The 21,464-nt window shown below is 40.8% G+C and overlaps 1 protein-coding gene across 4 annotated transcripts in view; it reads right to left on the bottom strand.

Annotated features, from left to right (window-relative positions):
- Positions 1–21,319, bottom strand: part of Chuk (component of inhibitor of nuclear factor kappa B kinase complex) — a 45,366-nt gene extending 24,047 nt beyond the window's left edge. For 3 of the 4 annotated variants that reach the window (XM_045132169.1, XM_045132179.1, XR_006633158.1), the window contains exons 1-5: positions 21,194–21,319; positions 10,273–10,367; positions 6,749–6,863; positions 5,878–5,947; positions 4,431–4,519 (exon numbers count right to left, since the gene is read on the bottom strand). In XM_045132169.1, the coding sequence (XP_044988104.1) occupies positions 4,431–4,519; positions 5,878–5,947; positions 6,749–6,863; positions 10,273–10,367; positions 21,194–21,298 (474 nt within the window). In that variant the 5' untranslated portion in view covers positions 21,299–21,319. Of the gene's footprint in view, positions 1–4,430; positions 4,520–5,877; positions 5,948–6,748; positions 6,864–10,272; positions 10,368–21,193 lie in introns of those variants that run through there. The other variant, XR_006633160.1, reaches the window with a different exon arrangement.
- Positions 21,320–21,464: the final 145 nt, after the last annotated feature.

Below are 21,464 nucleotides of genomic sequence, written 5' to 3'. Positions count from 1 at the left end.
AAGCACCTTAACTGCTAAGCCATCTCTCCATCCCCCAAACACCATCTTCTAATGTCAACACATATTCCAATGAAAGGTCATGCTCTTGGCTTAAAGTCTGTTTTGGAATGTAGTGTGGATGTAGAAACAAGAAAACTGTACAAATTATTCTGATGAAAATAAACATATGATGCAAAATTTAGGATTCTTCTCAAGATGAAAATCACAGCATCAAGTTTTGCTTTGTTGAGACAGGATCATATGTAGTCCATGATCACCTCAAATTATTACTCTCTATGTAGCTGAGGATGACTCTGTACCACACAATTGCTAGAAATATAGGCCTGAGCCTTTATACTTGGATTTTTAAGTTTGGTATTATCTTCTGTTCATTGGTTTGTTTGCTTGGTTTTTTTGTTTTACAAGGTAGGGTCTCATTCTAGCCTGATCTAGAATTCACTATGTAGTCTCTGGGTGGCCTCAAACTCATAGCGATCTTCCTACCTCTGCCTCCTGACTGCTGGGATTAAAAGTGTGTGCCACCACACCTGGCTTTAAGTTTTAATTAATTATAAAATTTTGAATTTGAGACCAGGACATGTTTTAAAAAAATAAGAGGGCTGGAGAGATGGCTTAGTGGTTAAGGTGCTTGCCTCTGAAGCCTAAGGTCCCATGTAAGCCAGATGCATGAGGTGACACAAGCGTGCAAGGGAGCACATGTGCACAAGGTGGCACATGTGTCTGGAGTTCCATTACAGTGGCTGAAAGCCCTGGCACACCAATTCTGTCTCTCTCTTACATAAAAAATTAATAATCAATCAATCAATTAATTTTTTTAAAGGCCAATCTGTTGGGCTTGCCTCAAAATTAAATCAAACAAAATAAACAATAGTCGAGTGTAGTCGTGCATGTACTCCTAGCATTCAGGAGGCTGAGGTAGGAGATCAATGATGGGAGTTTGAGGCCATCCTGGAGCTAGCGTAAATTACAAGTTACCCTGGGATAGAATGTAGATGCTGTCTTGAAAACACACACAAACACACCAAACAAACAAAATAACATTTTTTCTTTAACTAAAGAAGGCTCAGGATGCCTGAATGTGTTCTGTATGTGTAGCATAAGGGTTAAATACTAAGGGCTAACAATACTAAGAGCTACTATTTTTGCAAGACATGCTACTACTGAGATAAACAAGACAGGTGTTGTTTCTTCGCTAAGGGAGCCACTGTTTGGCAGAGAAGACAAAAATTGAACTACAACACTACACTTTAGTGTGGTAAGGATTAAAACAGAAAATGTAATAAAGTCCTGTGACTACAAAGTAAGGAAACTGTGGTGGTTTGATTCAGGTGCCCCCAATAAACTTAGGTGTTCTGAATGCTAGGTCTCGAGCAGATGACAATTTCGGAATTAAAGTCTCCCGGAGGGACTTCTGGTTAAGATGGTGGCGCAGGTACCACGCCAAAGCAGCCTAGGGGGAAAAAAGACCAAAAACACTCAGCAAAATACACACTTTTCCTAAAAAGTGAGGTGAATAACAAATTGAAGCGGCAGTGGAGAAGTAGAAGAGATCCAGAGCCCGCACAGACCAGCAAAAGCAGCCCGGCAGCGGCCAGACCCGGCTCCACCCAAAGGAAAAGCCAGGTGTGGGGAGCTTCCCCTCACACCGGCGTTCTCCACAACTCAGGAAACATGAAGGGAGAGCGGCAGTGAGCAACGGAGGAGCAGACCACGAGGTAGAACATGTGGAACAGCGAGAGAACTAGAGCAGCTATGGCTCCCTCCCCTCCCCCACTGCCTGAGCCCAGCTCCAGCAAACAGAGCACCGGCCACGCCAACTTGGGCCGACAGTGGGATCCAAGCAGGAGCAGAGTTCAGCAGCAACATCAGCGGCTCCGGCACCAGTAACAGTGGCCCTGGCACTGGTAACGGCAGCCCCAACAGCAGCAGATCCAGTAACAGCAGCAGTGGCAGACCCAGCAGCAGCAGCTTCAGCAGCAGCAGTGGCTCCAGAAGTGGCAGCTACAGCACCAGCAGAGGCAGCAGCAGCTTCAGCTGCTGACAGACCCATCAGAGGCAGCTTTAGCAGCAGCAATTCCAGCAGCAGGGGTGCTGATCTGCAGAGCCACAGTTGCCAGGCTCGGTTTGCCCCACAGTAAAAGCCAGTGCCCAGCTCCAGAAATCAGAACAGCAGCCCAACGACCAGGCAGCAACTTGACTGAGACCAAAATCATCCAAGGTAACTGGGATTGCACCAGGGAAGGATCTCACTTGGTCACAAGCTGACTTGGATCCCACAACAGACCAGAAATCTTAACCTCTATGTTGATAGAGGATCTGGTTGTTATAATAACTACTCTGGCATACATACTTGGGGCTGTTTTTGATTGAATGTATACAGTGTTTAGTTAACTTTTAGAATCTACCTGTATTTTATTCCACTCAGCCTACTTGAATACTCCCATAGCAGGGAAACTCAACCCCTAGGAACACCTTTGTAGATACTCTGAGAGTCTTAAGAGCCACACCTAACACCTTAAGCTCCTACCCTGAAAATATTTAACATCAAATTAATTGATACAGCTAAGAATACCCAGCTAGCTGAAGTCTCCTGGAGGCAGTCTATTGTTGGGAGCAAGATTATGGGTATTATACCCAGCTTCCTCTTGCCAGTGTTTGGGATACTCTCCGGTTGCTGTTTTCTATCGGATGTTGGCCAGGAGGTGATGTCCGTCCTCTGCTCATGACATCATTTTCCCTGCCATCATGGAGCTTCCCCTCAAATCTGTAAGGCAAAATAAACTCTTTTTTCCTTACAAGTTGCTCTTGGTCAGGTGTTTTCTGCCAGCAATGCAAACCTGACTGCAACATTAAAGTTGGTACTGAGAAGTGGGGTTATTGCTCCTAGAAAGCTGATTCTGTGGTTTTGGAACTGCTTTGAAGGAGGAATGTGAGAGAAGTGAAAATCTTGGCCTAAGAGACACTTTGCAGTGCTTTAAGTACAGCTTGATGGACTATTCTGGTCAGACTTGAAAGACCTGAAGGCAGTAAGAACTATGGACTGTGTGGTTTGGCTTATAAGGATGAGAAAGTTTTGTCTGGACTAGGCTAGAAGTAGTTTGTGTGAGAGGCTTGCTGTTATGCCCATGTTCTGAGAACTTGTGCAGGGCTGCATTGCGTAGAAATAAACTGTTATGAGCAGAGGGATATGGCACAGAAAAAATGAAATCTCTGGGCTAAAACTGCTGCCCATTCAGCTGCAATTGTTTGAGAGATTACAACCATTGAGATTGGGCCAGCTAGCCTACATCTGGACAACAGGAAGAATGCAGACTCTTCAGAAAGGGCCTGAAAGCTGAAGTTGTGTCCCATTCTTCAAAGTCTGTTTTACTCCCCCCTGGATTAACACGTTGGCATCCTATCTGGTATTATGGATTATAACAAATGCAGAAAAGAGAGGATCATTGGATTTGCAACATAGTTTTGTATTTTGGAAATGGCTATTGGCAGTGGATTACCTAGACCCTAGGAGACCATAGACAGCCATGAGGATGAACCGTGGGTTGCAGCAGAGACCCAATGGAGATACTAGGACTATGAGATAGCTGCCAAGGTGAGCTTTTGGCACCAGATGAAGTTTTCTAAGACTGTGAGTAGCCTAGCTGGAGGGGTGGAATTGGAACTCCAGAGACATGTCATTGTTTAGAATTATTGGACTTGGAGATTTGTCACTGACTAGAGTTGCTGGACTTAGAGCTACCGAGTTTGATGTTTACCCTGGTTGTTTTAAATCTTGTATTGGTTGAATGTTTCTTTGCTATGCCCAATGCCATCCTTTACAGTGTGTTTATTCTGTGCCATTATGGGTGTAGGGAAGAGGGTTGGTATTACAGCTCAGTTAAAAAACCTTGCATTATGGGGATGTTTGAACATCATTAGGATTGATAAAAAACTATAGGAACCTTCAAAGTTGGACTGAATACACAGTATTTCACATCATGTACAGCTATGAGTTTATGAGGACCAGGGGTGGAATGTGGTGATTTGACTCAGGTTTCCCCTATAAACTTAGGTGTTCTGAATGCTAAGTCCCCAGCTGATGGAAATTTTGGAATTAAAGCTCCTGGAGGCAGTGTATTGTTGGAGGAGGGTTTCTGGCCATTATAGCCAGCTTTCTCTTGTCAGTGTTTGGCATACTCTCCTGTTGCTATTGTGCACCTGATGTTGGCCAGGAGGTAATGTTCACACTTTGCTCATGTCATCATTTTTCCCTGCCATCATGGAGCTTTTCAAGTCTGTAAGCCAAGATAAACCCTTTTCCCCACAAGTTCCTCTTGGTTGGGTGTTTGTTGCCAGCATGCAAACCTGTTTGCAACAGATACCAAAGCTCAAAGACACTATCATGTAGACTCTACAGCATTAAGCATGGAACATCCTCAGGTTTTACCTACCTTCCCACCAACATCCTGTAGAACTATGTTTTCTGGTTTTAGATCACGATGTATAATTTTGTTTTCATGCAAATATCGAATCCCAGATCCTAAATGAAATTTAAAATGTATTGAGAAGTAGCAGAAAACATGGTTAAACCTGGGCATGACTTGAATTTCTGATCCCTTTTGCCTCCCTCTTCCAAGTCTGAGATTATACGCATGTCTCACCATGCTCAGCTTTTGGCTCACATTTTGTACAGATCTACTCTGATATTCAAATTTTTATAGTCCATCAGAGCTATATAAGTAATATTGTTACAGTAGTTCAGGTTTGTTTGTTTTTCCTTCAGAAAATTCAGCAACATTACACAAATGCTAAAGAAATACAGTAGATATTCATTTAATTTACTGGAATTAACATTATAAACAAATAAAGCAATCAATTGAGGAAACCCTTATAACTCCTATGTATGGCCTTTCCCTCTCACCTCAATCATCAAGATTTCAACTATACTTTGGTGTCCACGAGCTAGGAACAGAAGCAACACAAAATATATATAGGGAAACCAAGTCTTGGCTTTTGAGCTTTCCCCAAGGGTTTAGACAGTGATTAGTTTTAGGAAGTTTTTAGTAGTAATTCTGATTAAACAGAGAATGTCATTCTATGAGTTCTCCTATCCTGTAAAAAGATGCAATTCTACTATAAACAAAATTATTGTTATCAGTGAGAGGGCAGTGAGAAGATGATAATGAATAGTATTATCTCACACCAATTTTATCAGATGTTAACCAACAGCTATTAGAAGAAGGGCTCTTAGCCAACAAACAAAAACACAAGATGCCGCCAAACAAATAAAAACAGCAAAATATCCTAGTGTTAATTTAGCATCATTAGTAATGGCTTGGCATAATTAATGTTAAACAACTGCATGTATGGGCTGGAGGGATTGCTTAGTGGTTAAGGCGCTTGCCTGCAAAACCAATGGACCCAGGTTTGATGCCCCGGGACCCACATTAGCCAGATACACAAGGGGGTGGTGCATGCATCTGGAGTTCATTTGCAGTGGCTGGAGACCCTGGTGCACCCATATTCTCTATCTCTCTGTCAAATAAATAAATAAATAAATTTATATAAAAAACTGCATGTATACTTTGTATAATATATTAACAGTTGTCCTTAATTTCTTTTAAAAACTAATTAATTTGTATGTGTGTGTGGAGGGGGTGGGATACAAAAGGGCCTTTTGTTGCTACAAACAAGTATCAGAAACTTGCAGCACTTTTTGGGTAAAGCTTACCTGTGAGTGGTTTGGAAATTGAACTCAGAGTAGCAGGCTCTGCTAGTAAGTGCCTTTAACTGCTAAGCCATCTTCCCAGCTCTGTCCTTAATTTCTAAGCAGTATTCAGAATATTCTGTGGGCTAGTGGCATTGAATCATAGTGGTATTTGAATACTGATTACGTACCTATATCACTCAGTAATGAAAGTATCTGGCTTTCTTTAAGTCCACAGCAATTTTCTGGTTTGTTGAGTAGCTAAGGAAAAAAGTAAAATAAAAAGAAGTCTAAAAATGTAAAATGTTTAGTGAAACAGTCAGAAAGCATACCAACACATATTAATCTGTCAGAGAGTATTCAAATGAGAAAATAAGAAGGAGCCAGGCTGACAGTGCAAACTTGTAATTTCAGCACTTGGGAGGCTGAAGTAGGAGGATCATGAGTTCAAGGCCAATGTAGGCTACATAGTAAAACTCTGTCTCAAAAACAGTAACAAAAGATGTAAGAGGGGAAAAACATAATCACTATATCCACAAAAGTTATGTAAATTTCATGACAAGGCTCATAATAGTAAACACAAGGGGCAGAGGTATTTGGAATTTGAAAAGGTTAACAAATCTTATATCTACCTACCTCCAAATGGACACATTTAAAATAAAATAGGAAAGAATGATTATAATAAGCAACTTTTTAATAAGCCCCTTAAATGCCAGTACTTTGATTCAACACCATCAGCATGCACCCACTTAGCCAACAAGAAAAATATCCATGCATGCAATTGAAGGTAATAGATATTTTCTGCAAAGAGCCATATCTTAAATACATTAAATGCTAAATACTCTGGAAACTACATGATCTGTTACAACTACTCCATTCTAGAGTGGTTAAAAAAAAAAAGCCATAAACATGAACATAGCCAAGTTTCAATAAAAATTCATTTACAAAACAGTAGCAGGCTGTAGTTCTCTAGTTCTTCCTGTAGATTATCATATCAGATACGATTAAAACACCACGAAAGCTTGTGGCTTAGTATCCCATCATCTCCAACAACCACACTACCTTCCGGAGATCTCCTCCAGAACAGTATTCCATTGCTAGAAGAGGCACATCATTAATCAAAAAATTCAATTCCTCAGGAACATCACAGGCTTTAACGACATTGGCATGGTTCAACCTAACAAGAAAAAAAATTATAATAAAAAACCCACCCTTTTGTCCAATGAAAAGGGACAAGATGTGAAATGATTAGGGGTTGGAGAGTCAGATAAGGAAGACTGATACTTATTCGATGTGTGGGAGTAAGATAAGGAAGTTTGATATTTATAAAATTCTAATTTCTAATTTGTGTGATTTAAATTAATAATTTTAGAAGAAAAATACACATAAGAAAACTACTGAAGACAGACAGAAAGCCAGTGAAATTATGTGAAGGTGGAAAGGAAAGGAGACCCTCACTCTGGAGTTTGAAGTCTCTCACCAGCTGAAAAGCAAGAGTTTCAGCAATTTAAAAATATTTGTAGGGCTGGAGCTACAGAGATGGCTTAGCGGTTAAGGTGCCTACCTGCAAAGCCTAAGAACTCATGTTGGAATCTCTACGTCCCATGTACCCAGACACACAGTGATGCAAGAGTGCAATGTCACACATGTGCACATGGGGGGTGGACACGTGTCTGGAGTTCATTTGTAGCAGTTGAAGACCCTAGCACACCCATTCTCTCTCTCCAAAATAAATTTTTAAAAAAATCTTTAAATATATATATATATATATATATATATATATATATTTGTAAAATAAAATTTTGTTCTTCATATTTTGAGTACTGATTATAATTACCTTGAAATGTACTTTGATTAGAAAAGCAACTGGAAGGCCAGGTATGATGATACATGCCTTTAATCCCAGCACTTGAGAGACCAAAATAGGAGGATTGCCGTGATTCTGAGGCCACCCTGAGACTACATGGTAAATTTCAGGTTAGCCTAGACTAGAGTGAGACTTTACCTCAAAACAAACAAAGAACCCACCCCCAAACAACAAAAATCCCCAAAACCAAAAAAAGGAACTGGAGGGTTGGAGAGAGGGCTTAGTGGGTAAGGTGCTTGCCTGTGAAGCCTAAGAACCCATGTTCGCCTCCCAGGTCTCATATAAGCCAGATGCACACAGCGATGCTAGTGCAAAGATTTTGGCGCATGAGCGAGCACAAAGTGCATAAGCTTGTATAGTTTGACTGCAATAGCTGAAGGCCCTGTCACACCAATTCTTTCTTTTTCTCACTCTCATTTAAAAAATGATGCTGTTGAAAATTTTCTAATAAATGTGTATATATTTTATCAGAAAAAAATTTGTAGGCTAGGGAGATGACTCAGCAGTTAAAGGTGCTTCCTAATAAAGCCTACCAACCTGGATTTGATTCTCCAGTACCCACATAAAGCCAGATGCAGTAGAAGGTGGCACATGTGAATGGAGTTCACTTGCAAAGGCAAGAAGCCCTGATGTGTGGTATATGTGCACACATATCCTCTTACTGTCTCTCAAGTAAATACACATTCTTTTTGTATTGTTGAATTTTTATTTATTTGAGAGAGAAAAAGAGGAGAAGGAGGAGGAAAAGAGAGAGAGAGAGAGAGAGAGAATGGACACATCTATGCAACCAGCCATTGCAAACAAACTCCAGATGCATGTGCCACATTGTGCATCTGGCTTACATGGGTCCTGGGGAATCAAACCTGGGTCCTTTAACTTTGTAGGGCAACTGCCTTAACTGCTAAGCCATCTCTCCAGCCCTTTAAAAATTTTTAATAAACCTCAACTCTGCTTCATACTGGCTAGTCCTGAGACTCTTTTTTGTGCCAAAGTCAAGGACCTGGTTTTATCTGCTTCAAGTTCCCTAGCAATTAAAGGGAACTACTTAGGTTGCTGCAGGTTAACAGTATGGAGTTGAGTCTCTGTTCCTATCACCACTGACACTATTACTATTACTAATATTATAGTTCCATGTTCCAAGCAGTCAGCTCTTTAAATATATATTAACTCATCTACTTATTATAATAATCTTAATATAATTCAACAGTATCATCAAGAGGAAATGGAAACACAAATTGGTTAGGTAATGTGAAATCACACAGTAAGTAGGTAGTCAATAAAGATTTAAATCTGACAATGTGGCTCTAAAACATATGTCACACCACTCTTCCCATAATCCCAATGTCACCCACAGGGGAATACTAACAACATCCAGGCATAGTTCCTTACAGTTTTAAATCTGTACACAAACACTGAATTATTTTATATATTGTCTTCTGGAAGCTCCTATACAAAATAAAAACATTTTATTATCTCAGTCCTTATCATCCTTATCATCATGATGGAATAGCTCACCAAACTAGTAGATTCCCAAGTCCTCAGGCCTAAAGGTGCAGAAGCTCCATATGTTGGCTTTGCGAATACATCATTAAGTTTTCCTGGTGATTCTGCCATTTAGCCAACTTTGAGAACTATAAAAATGAATTGAACCAGGTGTGGTGGCACACATCTTTAATCCCAGCACTTGGGAGGCAGAGGTAGGAGGATCACTATGAGTTCGAGACCAGCCTGAGACTACATAGAGAATTTCATGTCAGCTTGGGCTAGAGTGAGACCCTACCTTGAAAAGCCAAAACAAACAATCAATCAAAAAAGTGAACTGAGCACAAAATTAAAATCAGAAAATGTCCATTTCAAATCCAGTACCAACTCCACCATGAGTTTCAATTTTCTCATACACAAAATACGCTATTACCTAAATACATTGTTGCAATGACAGTTCCAGGAATTATCAGTAAAGCATACCACTTATGAAAATTAAAATATAACTACTTTTCCCTTCTGACGCTTAATTGTACTCTCAAGTAAATATCTATACTTAATGATTTTCAAGAGAATGAAGTGAAAAGAATGAAGGAGAGCTAATGAAGAAATTTCACAAGAGATATGTTAGCTTTCATCTTGCTTTCTCTCACTCACATCATTGTCCTGGAAAAGCTAGCTGTGACATCACTAAGACATTTACACCTTCCTAATGTAGAGCCTCTTTGTAAGGAACTGATATCTTTGGCCAACAACCACATTAGCTGAGCGGAGATGTGAATACATCAACCATAGTCAAGCCTTCAGGTAACTGAGCTCTAGTCAACATCTTGACATCTCAGGAGAGGCCCTGAGCTAGCATCATGTAACTAACTGAGTCCCAAATTTCTAATACATAGAAATTATTGATGCTGAACATTTATAGTATATGCCACTAAATCAACAGATATACTATTTAATAAAAATAGGTACAAAAAAAATGAGAACAATTTATATACTAATTATCAGGCTGCTCAATATCCAGAAGAGTCAAGAGAACTGAGTGGTAATATAGCTAGCTTTTCTAAACTTGCTTAATCATGTGATGTTGTTATGTAAAAGAGAACATACACATTTCATGACATAAGTATGTCACCAGAAAAATCTTGAGAGGAGTGAGTTCTTGACTTCTTTCCCAATGATTAAAAACTGGCTGGGCTACAGAAATGTAGAAATGTAAGTCATCAAGAACACTTACTTCTTCATGATCTGGATTTCATGGCACCACCGTTCTCTGTTTTTGGTACTTAGTTCTAGACGACAAGACTTAATTGCTATTTTGAGATCAAGTTCCTGTCAAAATAGAAAATCAACAAAAATACAAATAAATTAAGTTCTTGTGCAGATTTATTTGAAAAGTCAGGGAAACAATATGCTCTAGCTTTTCTAATTAAACACATAATCCATGGCTCTCCTGAGCCAACACTAGTTAAACTATAAGACTATTAAACTGATACTTTAACTCTCAAATATATCACAGTACATAAACAAAAAGTGAGGTTGACCATAACAGGTCTCAGAATACTATCTCAAATATATTGTTAGAAATATACAAATACCTTATTTTTCCAAGCCATTTCTATAAGTTTAGTCAAGACAAGTAACAAGGGCCCCAGACCCTAGCATATAAGTTAGGGCTTCCTGGCATCAAACAGTTTTCATATTAACAAATCTAATGCAAAATGACCTCGAAAATTAGATCATAATCTTTGCATTTCAAATGATATAGAAAAATCCAAAGGGAGCCAAGTGTGGTGGCTCATGCCTTTAATCCCAGCACTTGGAAGGCAGAGGTAGGAGGATCGCTGTGAGTTTGGGGCCACCCTGAGACTAGAGTGAATTTCAGGTCAGCCTGAGGTAGAGTGAAACCCTATCTTGAAACCCACCCCCCACCAAAAAAATCCAAAGGGCTGTCATTCTGTTTGCATGAACCTAAGACTTCTTGTCTATGACTAGTAATTTAGCCAGTTCTGACTAAGATTAAACTCAACCTATGCATATTACAGGAAGTAGCCAGACCTCATCATATTCTGGGTACACTAATAATGCTACCAGCGGCAAACAAGCTACACTATATTCAGATACTATGAGAAGAGCTTCCAAAAAGTGTCATCTCTGACAAACCAGAGGTGTAATAGCTGTGGTAATAGCTGTATATGACAGTAAAAGCACCCAGGAGCTGAGAGGGGGAAATAACATATAGTTGAAGTAATAAAACAGCTTAGAGAGGACAGTCTGAATTGAGGGCTGGAAGGAGGAAAAAGATTAATAGCAAGATAGTTTGCAGCATATAGAGAAGAAAGCTACTATAGACTAGGAACTAGCCAAACCACACAGTACTCTTTTAACTTTTGTTATGAGCAGGCATCTGGTTGTAGCTATATCCCACATAAAGTTTTACCACAATGGAGACCCTCTAGCACAGCTAGGACATTAAGCCCTAAGCAGGTCAACTATTACAAAAAGATCCCATCCCAAGAGATGCTTTAACTTCTCAGCGTATACTTCACCTACTCTATGAAACCCAATCTTTTGATAAAACATATTCTCTGGGAAGTTTACAAATGCCTAATCATAGCAACAAAAAATTCTGTTTAAAAAACTCAGGAACCGTAGATTGTTGCTAGAAAATTTTCAGTGCCAGGAATGGGATACCTTCCAGTGAGTTGTTGGCCAGGGAGGTCCCTGATGCCCCCAAAACATTATAGGCCATTGCCAAGACCCTTGGTTTCCCCCCAGGAATAGATGGTAAGACCCTATTGCTGAAGACTCCACATACTTGGGCTGCAAGGCCACTGAGAAATCCTGCTGGAACTGAGCTGATAACCTCCTCCATGTAGACAAGCTGGAAGAAGCCATTCTGCATGCAGTTCAATGGGAGAAAGAGAAAACAAAAGTGAAGATATACTCAACAGTGGACAGTGCAAGCCTTATATTTGGCCAGCTAAGCCAAATGAGCCAATGGGTGCAATAGTGGCACGTCTGACATGGTGGAAACTAAGTGCCCTCTAATTGGACTGGAGGCCCACTCCATGGGAGGGAATACATCCCTGATAATGAAAACTTAAAACAGGGATAGTCATGAGCCCTAAGGGTGTAACATCTGCTGATGTCTGGAAAAATATATATACTATGATTATCAAACTTCCGAGTAAGCACTTCTCTTAACATGTATACCCTTATATTAACACTACTCTCACTTTGGGTAGAGAATCTTCTCTTTTCAGATGGCAGTGACCATGGGATGACTCAGAAGGCATCATGGTGCTAGAAAGAAGTGACAGGACTGCTCAGTACTGTAATATCTCTATCACAACTGCCAAGGCTCAGAGTCTATTGCGGAAGAGGTGGTAGAAAGAATGTAAGAGCCAAAGGAAGGATAGGACTCCTTACATTGTGCTCCCCCCAGACACAAAATGGCCTGGATACCCATGACCTCACAGTGCCTGACACTACCTACACAAGACCATCATAATAGGAGGAAAAGATCATGACATCAAAATAAAAGAGAGACTGATTGAGATGGGAATGGGAGATATGATGGAGAATGGAGTTTCAAAGGGGAAAGTGGGGGGAGGGAGGGTATTACCATGGGATATTTTTTGTAATCTTGGAAGTTGTTAATAAAAAAAATTTGAAAAGGGAAAAAAAAAACCTGGTAAGTTGGGTGTGGTAACTTGTGCCTATAGTCTCAGTGACTTGGGAGGCTGAGATAGGATTATAAAGGCAGTTTGGAACACAGTGAACACAGTCAAGAACTCTGTCTATCTGAATCACACACACACACACACACACACACTGAACCCCAGAACATTCTGGAGATAGCAATGATAATAATAAAACAGTGCAAATGTACTTAATACAACAATGTATTTCACAATAAAAAATTAGAAAATACTAGGCTTTTTAAAAATATGTATTTGGGCTGGAGAGTTGGCTTAGCGGTTAAGCACTTGCCTGTGAAGCCTAAGGACCCCGGTTCGAGGCTCGGTTCCCCAGGTCCCACGTTAGCCAAATGCACAAGAGGGCGCACGCGTCTGGAGTTCGTTTGCAGAGGCTGGAAGCCCTGGCGCGCCCACTCTCTCTCTCTCCCTCTATCTGTCTTTCTCTCTGTGTCTCTTGCTCTCAAATAAATAAATAAATGAAATATATATATATATATATATATATATATATATATATATATATATATATAAAAGAGCTGCTGCTTTGACGGTGCTTAAAAAAAATATGTATTTTTATTTAACAGAGAAAGAGGGAGGGAGAGAGAAAGAGAATGAGAATGAATGGGTGCGTCAGGGCCTCCAGCCACTGCAAAAGAACTCCAGATGCGTGGATCTTCTTGTATATCTGGCTAACATGGGTCCTGGGGAATCGAACATGGGTCCTTTGGATTTGCAGGCAAACACCTTAACCGCTAAGCCATCCCTCCAACCCTAAACTTTTCTTTTTGTTTATGTATGTGTAGTGTGCATGTATGTGTGTTAATATATGTGTGCATGTGGAGACAAGAGGTAGCTATCAAGTGTCTTTTTCCTTCTTTTTTTTTAAATTTTATTTATTTACTTATTTGAGAGCGACAGACACAGAGAGAAAGACAGATAAGAGGGAGAGAGAGAATGGGTGTGCCAGGGCTTCCAGCCTCTGCAAACGAACTCCAGACGCGTGCACCCCCTTGTGCATCTGGCTAACGTGGGACCTGGGGAACTGAGCCTCGAACCGGGGTCCTTAGGCTTCACAGGCAAGCGCTTAACCGCTAAGCCATCTCTCCAGCCCTCTTTTTCCTTCTTTAGGACAGGCTCTCTCATAGAGTTTAGCAATTCAGCTACACTGTCTAGCCAATGAGTCCCAAGTATTTCCTGTCTCTGCCGCTCGACAGCTGAGATTCCAGGGACAATACCACATGTGGCATTTTATGTAGAAATCATGGATCTAAATTCAGGTCCTCATGCTTGTATGGCTTTTCCCATTGAGCCATTTCCCTGGCCCCCTTTTTGGAGCTTTTTAAAAAATTAAGTATTTGTCAGGCATGGTGGTGCACACCTTTAATCCCAGCACTCAGGTGGCCGAGGCAGGAGGATCATGGCCATGACCTCGAGGCCACCTGAGACTACACAGTGAGTTCCAGGTTAGCCTGAGTTAGAGTGAGACCCTACTTCCAAAAAAAAAAAAAAAAAATTTAAAAAAAATTTAAAAAAAAGTACTACAGCAAAGGACACTGTGAATAGAGCAAAGAGGCAATATACAGAATGGGAGAAAAAAGGTTTGTCAGCTATACATCTAACACAGGACTAATATCCAGGATGTAAAAAGAACTCAAAAAACTAGATGATAAGAAATCAAACAACCCAGTCAAAACATGGTTTATTGAACTAAATAGAGAGTTCTCAAAAGAAGAAATACAGGGCTGTAGAGATGGTTTAGTGGTTAAGGCACGTGTTTGCGAAGTGTAAGGATCCAGGTTCAATTCTCCAGGTTCCATGTAAGCCAGATGCATAAGGGGGAAGACACATGTGTCTGGAGTTCGTCTGCAGTGGCTAGAGGCCCTGGCATGCCCATTCTTTCCTTCTCTCCATCCCCCTCTGTCTCTAATAAATAAAAATAAAATTTACAAAGGAAAGAAGAAATACAGATGGCCTATAGACATCTAAATACATGTTCTACATCTTTTGTCATTGGGAAAATGTAAATTAAAACTACTTTGAGATTCCATCTCACTCCTGTCAGAACTGCTATCATCAAGAAAATAGGGTTCGAGGGCTGGAGAGATGGCTTAGCGGTTAAGCGCTTGCCTGTGAAGCCTAAGCACCCCGGTTCGAGGCTCCATTCCCCAGGTCCCACATTAGCCAGATGCACAAGAGAGCGCATGCATCTGGAATTCGTCTGCAGTGGCTGGAGGCCCTGGTGCGCTCATTCTCTCTCACACTCTCTCTCTCTGCCTCTTTCTCTGTCTGTCCCTCTCAAATAAGTAAATAAAAATAAACCAAAAATAAAAAATAAAAAAAAAAGAATAAGTTTCTTAAAAAAAAAAAAAGAAAATAGGGTTGGAAAGATGGCTCAGCAGTTAAGGCCTTTGCCTGCAAAGCCAAAGGATCCTAGTTCGACGCTCTAGGACACATGTAAGCCAGATGCACAAGGTGGTACATGGATCTGGAGTTCATTTATAGTGGCTGGAGGCCCTGGCATGCCCATTTTTCTCTCTCTAATAAATAAAATATACTAAAAAAAAAAAGGAAAATAACTAACAATAAATGTTGGCAAGGATGTGGAAAAAGAGGAATCCTTCTACACAGCTGGTGAGAATGTAAACTGGCACAGCCACTGTGGAAATCAGTGTAGAGGCTCCTTAGACAGCTAAAAATAGATTTACCATAGGACCCAGGTATGCCACTCCTATGCATATATCCTAAGGACTCTACTTACTACCTTAGAGATACTTGCTCATCCATGTTTATTGTGGCTCTATTTGCAGTAGCTAGGACATGAAGTCAGCCTAAATGTCCCTCAAATGATGAATGGATAATGAAGATGGTGGTGACCACTGAGATGACTCAAAAGTCACCACAGTGCTAAGAAGGTATGAGAATGGAGTGTTCGCACTGAGACATCTTTATCACACCTCCCAAGGTTGAGGGTCTATTATGGAAGAGGTGGCAGAAAGAATTTAAGAGCAAAAGGAAAGGGAAGGACTGCTTACAATGCAATGTTCCAAACACAAAATAAACTGGATATCTATGACCTTGCAATGCTTGGCACAACCTACACAAGATCTTCATAAAGGAGGAAAAGAGGATGACATTAAAATAAAAGGTAGACTAATTGACAGGGGGAGGGGATATGATGGAAGGTGGATTTGTGAGGGGTGAAGCGGGCATGGGAAGGGAACTATCATGGTTTATTTTCTATAGTTATAGAAGCTGTCAATAAAATGTTCAAAAAGAATAAAAACAAAAACAAAAAATTAAGTACATTTTGTTTATCTATTTTGATTACAAATGTTGTTAAATGAATAATTCTGCATCCCAAATGTAAATACAATAACTTGTCAAGTCTTCTAGAATATACTTATAAAATGTCATGCCTGACTTTGCTAACTCTATTATTCTTTTATTCTTAGTTAAAAACACTTTAAAAGCACTAAGTCAGGCATGGTAGAGCCGCCTTTAATCTCAGCACTTGGGAGGCCTAGGAGGATCACCGTGAGTTCAAGGCCAGCCTCAGACTACACAGTAAATTCAGGCCAGCCTGAGCTAGAGCAAGACCCAATTCGACAAACAAAAACAAACACACATACACAAAGCATTAACTATAAATTTGTATACTGATTATAAGTGTTCTAAGCTATATTGCCTCAAAATTAATTTATTCTTTACCTTCCCACATCTTTTTACATTTAGATTATATGCTGATCATTACAATCTATAGCAACTCCTCACTACCTAACTTTATCAATTTTTATTGAGTTTTGATGTTTTTAAATTAATTTCTAATTTAAATTATGAATCTCCAATGGGAATATCATATAGAGTATTGACCCAATGTACCTCGAACATAGCAAAGTTGGCCCTCAGTATATACAGGACTGGTATATAATATCTTTAGAAGCTCAAGTCCATTCCATCAAATAGCATGGTATTTGCATATAACTATACACACAGATTGCTTATAGTACTAACACAATATAAATGCGATATAAATAAATGCCATAAATATATTGCTTAGGTTAGGGAATAATGACAAGGAAAAAATCTATACATGCTTAGTGAATGCATTTTTTTTTCCTCAATATATTCAAACTGTGATTGGTTGAATCTGTGGATGATGAATTCACTGTGGGACAGCTGTCCTTCTGTTTGTTTTCTCTCTCCTTCCCGCCCCCGCCAGCAGTGCAGAATGCAACACAGGTCCTCCATATGTACTCTACCACTGACCTATATCCTCTATACTTTCTTTTTTGAGTAAAGGTTCCACTTTGTACCCTAGACTTGGACTTGCAACAAGCAATCTGCTTCAGTCTCCCAAGAGATGGGATTATAAGCAGAAGCCACCATGCCTTGTTTCTATATCCTTTTTTAAAAAAATTTAAATATTTATTTATTAATTTGCAAGCAGAAAAACAGAGACAACAAGAGAGAGAGAAACAGAAAGAAAACGGGCATGTTAGGGTCTCTAGCCATCAGTTTGTGCATCTGGCTTTACATGGGTACTGGGGAATCAAATTGGGTCTTTACTTTGTAGGCAAGTGCCTTAATTGCTAAGCCATCTCTCTATTTCCTTCCCCCCTTCCTTCCTTCTCTCTTTCCTTTCTTCCTTCCCCCCCCCCACTCTTTTTTTGATGTAGAGTCTCACTCTAGCCCAGGCTGACCTGGAATTCACTATGTAGTCTCAGGGTGGCCTCAAACTCATGGAGAACCTCCTACTTCTGCCTACCAAGTGTTATGATTAAAGGCGTGCGCCACTTCATCTGGCCTCTCTATATCTTCTTTTTAAAGTATTTCATAGGGGGCTGGAGAAATGGCTCAGTGGTTAAAGCACTTGCCTACAAAGCCTAAGGTCCCAGGTTTGACTTCTCAGTACCCATATAAAGCCTGATGAACAAGATGGGGCATGCATCTGTAGTTGGTTTGCAGTGGCTAGAGGTCCTAGCATGCCATTCTCTACCTCTCTGTCTCTATCTACCTCTCTCATAAAATAAAATTTTAAAAAATGATGTCATTGAATTAGTTTCTTCAAACACCCTTTAAGAAGTGCTACTTATTCTCTGGGAAAAGTCTGGTAGTTACTCTACCTTGTTTTTTTTTTTTTAATTATTTATTTATTTATTTATTTGAGAGCGACAGACACAGAGAGAAAGACAGATAGAGGAAGAGAGAGAGAATGGGCGCGCCAGGGCTTCCAGCCTCTGTAAACGAACTCCAGACGCGTGCACCCCCTTGTGCATCTGGCTAACGTGGGACCTGGGGAACCGAGCCTCGAACCGGGGTCCTTAGGCTTCACAGGCAAGTGCTTAACCGCTAAGCCATCTCTCCAGCCCTCTACCTTGTTTTTATATGACTGAAAATGCTTTCATTACACAGAGTATCACATCATAGTTTTTGTATTTGAAACAGGGTCTCACTATATAACCCAGGATGGCCCTGATCTCATTATGTAGTCCAAGCTACCTTTAAACTCAAGATCCTCTTGCCTCAGTCTCCCAAGTACTAGGATCCTAAGTGCCTGCCACCATGCCCAGCTGTACTTTGTTTCTATAATCTCTGAGTGGATTTAAAAGATTCTCCTTTAGGGGAAATAATGCCAGTGAGCAGTACAGTAAACAACCAAATAAACCACCTCATGTCCTTTCTTTTGTCCTGAGAGATACATAAAATACTGGAATATGGCTTCTACCAAGAAATATACTGAAAGTTGTAAATGCAACCCTTAATTTAAGCTTGGAGAAAGAATGATTCTGTTTCCAAGTCTTATTTATAAATTGTTCTTTTTCTCCTTACCATGGGCTTGTTTGTCAGATTTGGTTGCTCCAATTATGGGGAAGGGGTTTCTGATCAATTTAAGAATTCCTAAGAGATTTTGATCTTGGGGAGCCCAAATATTCCATTTAAAAAGTGATGAATTTAGCTGGGTGTGGTGGCGCACGCCATTAATCCCAGCACTCAGGAGGCAGAGGAAGGAGGATCTCCGTGAGTTCAAGGCCACCCTGAGACTACATAGTGAGTTCGAGGCCATGCTGAGACTCCATAGTGAATTCAAGGTCAGCCTGGGCTAGAGTGAGACCCTACCTCGAAAAAACAAAACAAAACAAAAAAGTGATGAGTTTAATAGAAACAAAAAGTAGAATGGTGCTGAAAAGGGGTAGGGAAAAAAGGAAATGAAATGGAGAGCTGTTTAATAGGTAGAGCTCCAGTTTGGGAACATGGAAATATTCTGGGTATAATGTTGGTTGTATATTAATGTGAATGTGCTTAATGTTGCTAGCAGTACACTAAAAATAGTAAATTTTGTTATTATTTTATTTTTTTGAGGTAGAGTCTCACTGTAGCCCAGGCTGACCTGGAATTTACTATGTAGTCTCAGGGTGGCCTCAAACTCATGGTGATCCTCCTACCTCTGCCTCTGGAGTGCTGGGATTAAAGGCATGTGCTACCACGTTTGGCATAAATTTTGTTATTTTTTTAACTATAGGTTAAAAAATATATTTAAGGAATGAAGAGATAGCTCCGCAGTTAAGGTGCTTGCCTACAAAACCTATTGACCTAGGTTCAATTCCCCAGTACTCTCATAAAGCCAGATGCACAAAGAGGTGCATGTATGGAGTTTGTTTGCAGTGGCTGGAGGCCCTGGGCCTTCCATTTTTGCTTTTGGTCTCTCTCTGCTTGCAAATAAATAAATATAAAATACTTAAAAATATTTTTTAAATAATATATTTGTAACAGGGCATGGTGGCACATGCCTTTAATTCCAGCACTCAGGAGCCAGTTAGAAGGATCACTCTGAGTTCAATATATCCACCTTCAGTCAAAGTTAACAAAAATATGTGAGGATACTTTTCTTTTCTCATTGGCAGACTAATAAACAGGCTTAGATATCACAAGCAATATTCCACTGGAAGGACTTGATTCCCTCTTATTTTTCTTTGAGTGAATAATATCCCCACCGGTGGTGAAAATTACTAAATTTACTGCTTTACTAATATAATACTTAATGCTTTGGTTCTTCCTTTGCGTTCTGTCTCCAAGACTTCCTTCTATGTTCTACCTAGAAGTCTGCTTCATAAAACTTCCTCAGTTGTATTAGTGATATTAGTCATATGAATTGTCTGACAAACACTTACCAAAGGTAGATTTCTACGTACCCACTAAAAATTACATGCTGTCTACCCACACCCATGCTCCTTAAAATTGCAAATTACTGCTTTTCTCTTAGATTCCCTTCTTCATTTTTAAGTCAGTAGACATCTTAGTAATATAAGTGCTCATCTTGTCCTATATGTTTTTCAAATCCTTCACAGAGTAATTTCCCCAGAACACTATTTTTATCCTGAAATTTCCTTTTTAAGACTAATTGATGAGGATTATAACACTACAAGAAAGCAATAGCAGGAACTAACAGCTAATAATTACAATATTTACCTTTACATCCATTACTAACTTTTAACTTGCAAACAGACCTAGGATGGAGATACATTTTACAGGTAACAAAACGAAGGCTTCAGACATGGTTAGTAGCTTAAAAAGTCTTGACCTAAAATGTCCTTCAGGAAAGCAGGAAACTTTCAAATGGCAATGCACTGGATTATGTAGATGTGTTTCTTTGTATTTTTCTGAGGAAAGGGTCCATGGTTTTTATTGGCATATCAAAAGACAGGAGACTCAGACAAGATTAACCAGGGCTGAGGACTTAACTCAGTGGTGGAACGTTTGCCTAGAATGTGCAAGGTCCTGTGTTCTAACCCTAGCACTACAAATAACAACAATAATAAAATAGGCCAATATCTTGGTTAGTATCATTTTTAAGCATAGCTGCTGTTACAATGGCTTATATTAAACTAGAACAAATCCCCTGAGTCTGATGTTAGCTGTCTTCTACAGAACAGAGCCCCTCTACTTTGTCTATCTTCTTCCCTTTGAAGCAACGGTCATTTTCACCACCGTACCCTCACGTCGTTCCCAACCGGGAATACACCCATTCCAAAGACTAACAATGCTTCCAAAAGTCGAACTCTGGACTCATAAGGCTCCCTTTGCTACTCTAACCTCCACTAGAACACAGGGCCTCCAAGGGCGGGTGCGTGTACACACACACACTCCCCCCCTCTCTTTCAATGACAGGAACTCTACCCCTCACCTTCAGCCCTGTTCCCCACCGTGTGCTCACCCATGCACGCACATCTGACACTCAACGTCAACGGGCTGACCTTCCCGCCTAAGTCGTGTCTAGCAGCTGCCCCCGACCTCAGCTCCCGCCCCAGCCGCTCAGGCTCACAAGCACACTACCGCGCCCGCTCGCTCTCCCGGTACTGCCCGAAGTCTCGCTGACCGTCGCTCGCACACTGACAAGACAGCCCGGTGCCCGACGCCCGGACGTGCCCCCGCCGCTCCCTCCCGTGCCCGCCTCACCCGATGCTGGTACAGAGAGACATTCCCGAAGCCGCCGGTGCCCAGCCGCTCCCGCATCTCCCACGGCCCGCCCGCGCCCGGCCGCAGCCCCGGGGGCCGCTCCATGGGGCGGGAGGGAAAGCGGCCTCAAGCTCCGTCCTTTCCAAGGCCGGTTCCGGTCCGCCGAGGCTCGCGCGTCTTTCTTCTCGCGAGATGTGGCGTCACTTCCGGCACCTCCCGGAGGCAGAGGCCCGCCCCACTCCGCTGAACACTACAGAATCCCGGCTAGTGA

This window comes from Jaculus jaculus, chromosome 1, assembly GCF_020740685.1.
Source record: "Jaculus jaculus isolate mJacJac1 chromosome 1, mJacJac1.mat.Y.cur, whole genome shotgun sequence".
Classification (NCBI taxonomy): Eukaryota; Metazoa; Chordata; class Mammalia; order Rodentia; family Dipodidae; genus Jaculus; species Jaculus jaculus.
The sequence above is the reverse complement of the archived record's forward strand: the minus strand, read 5'-3'. Positions and strand labels throughout refer to the sequence as shown.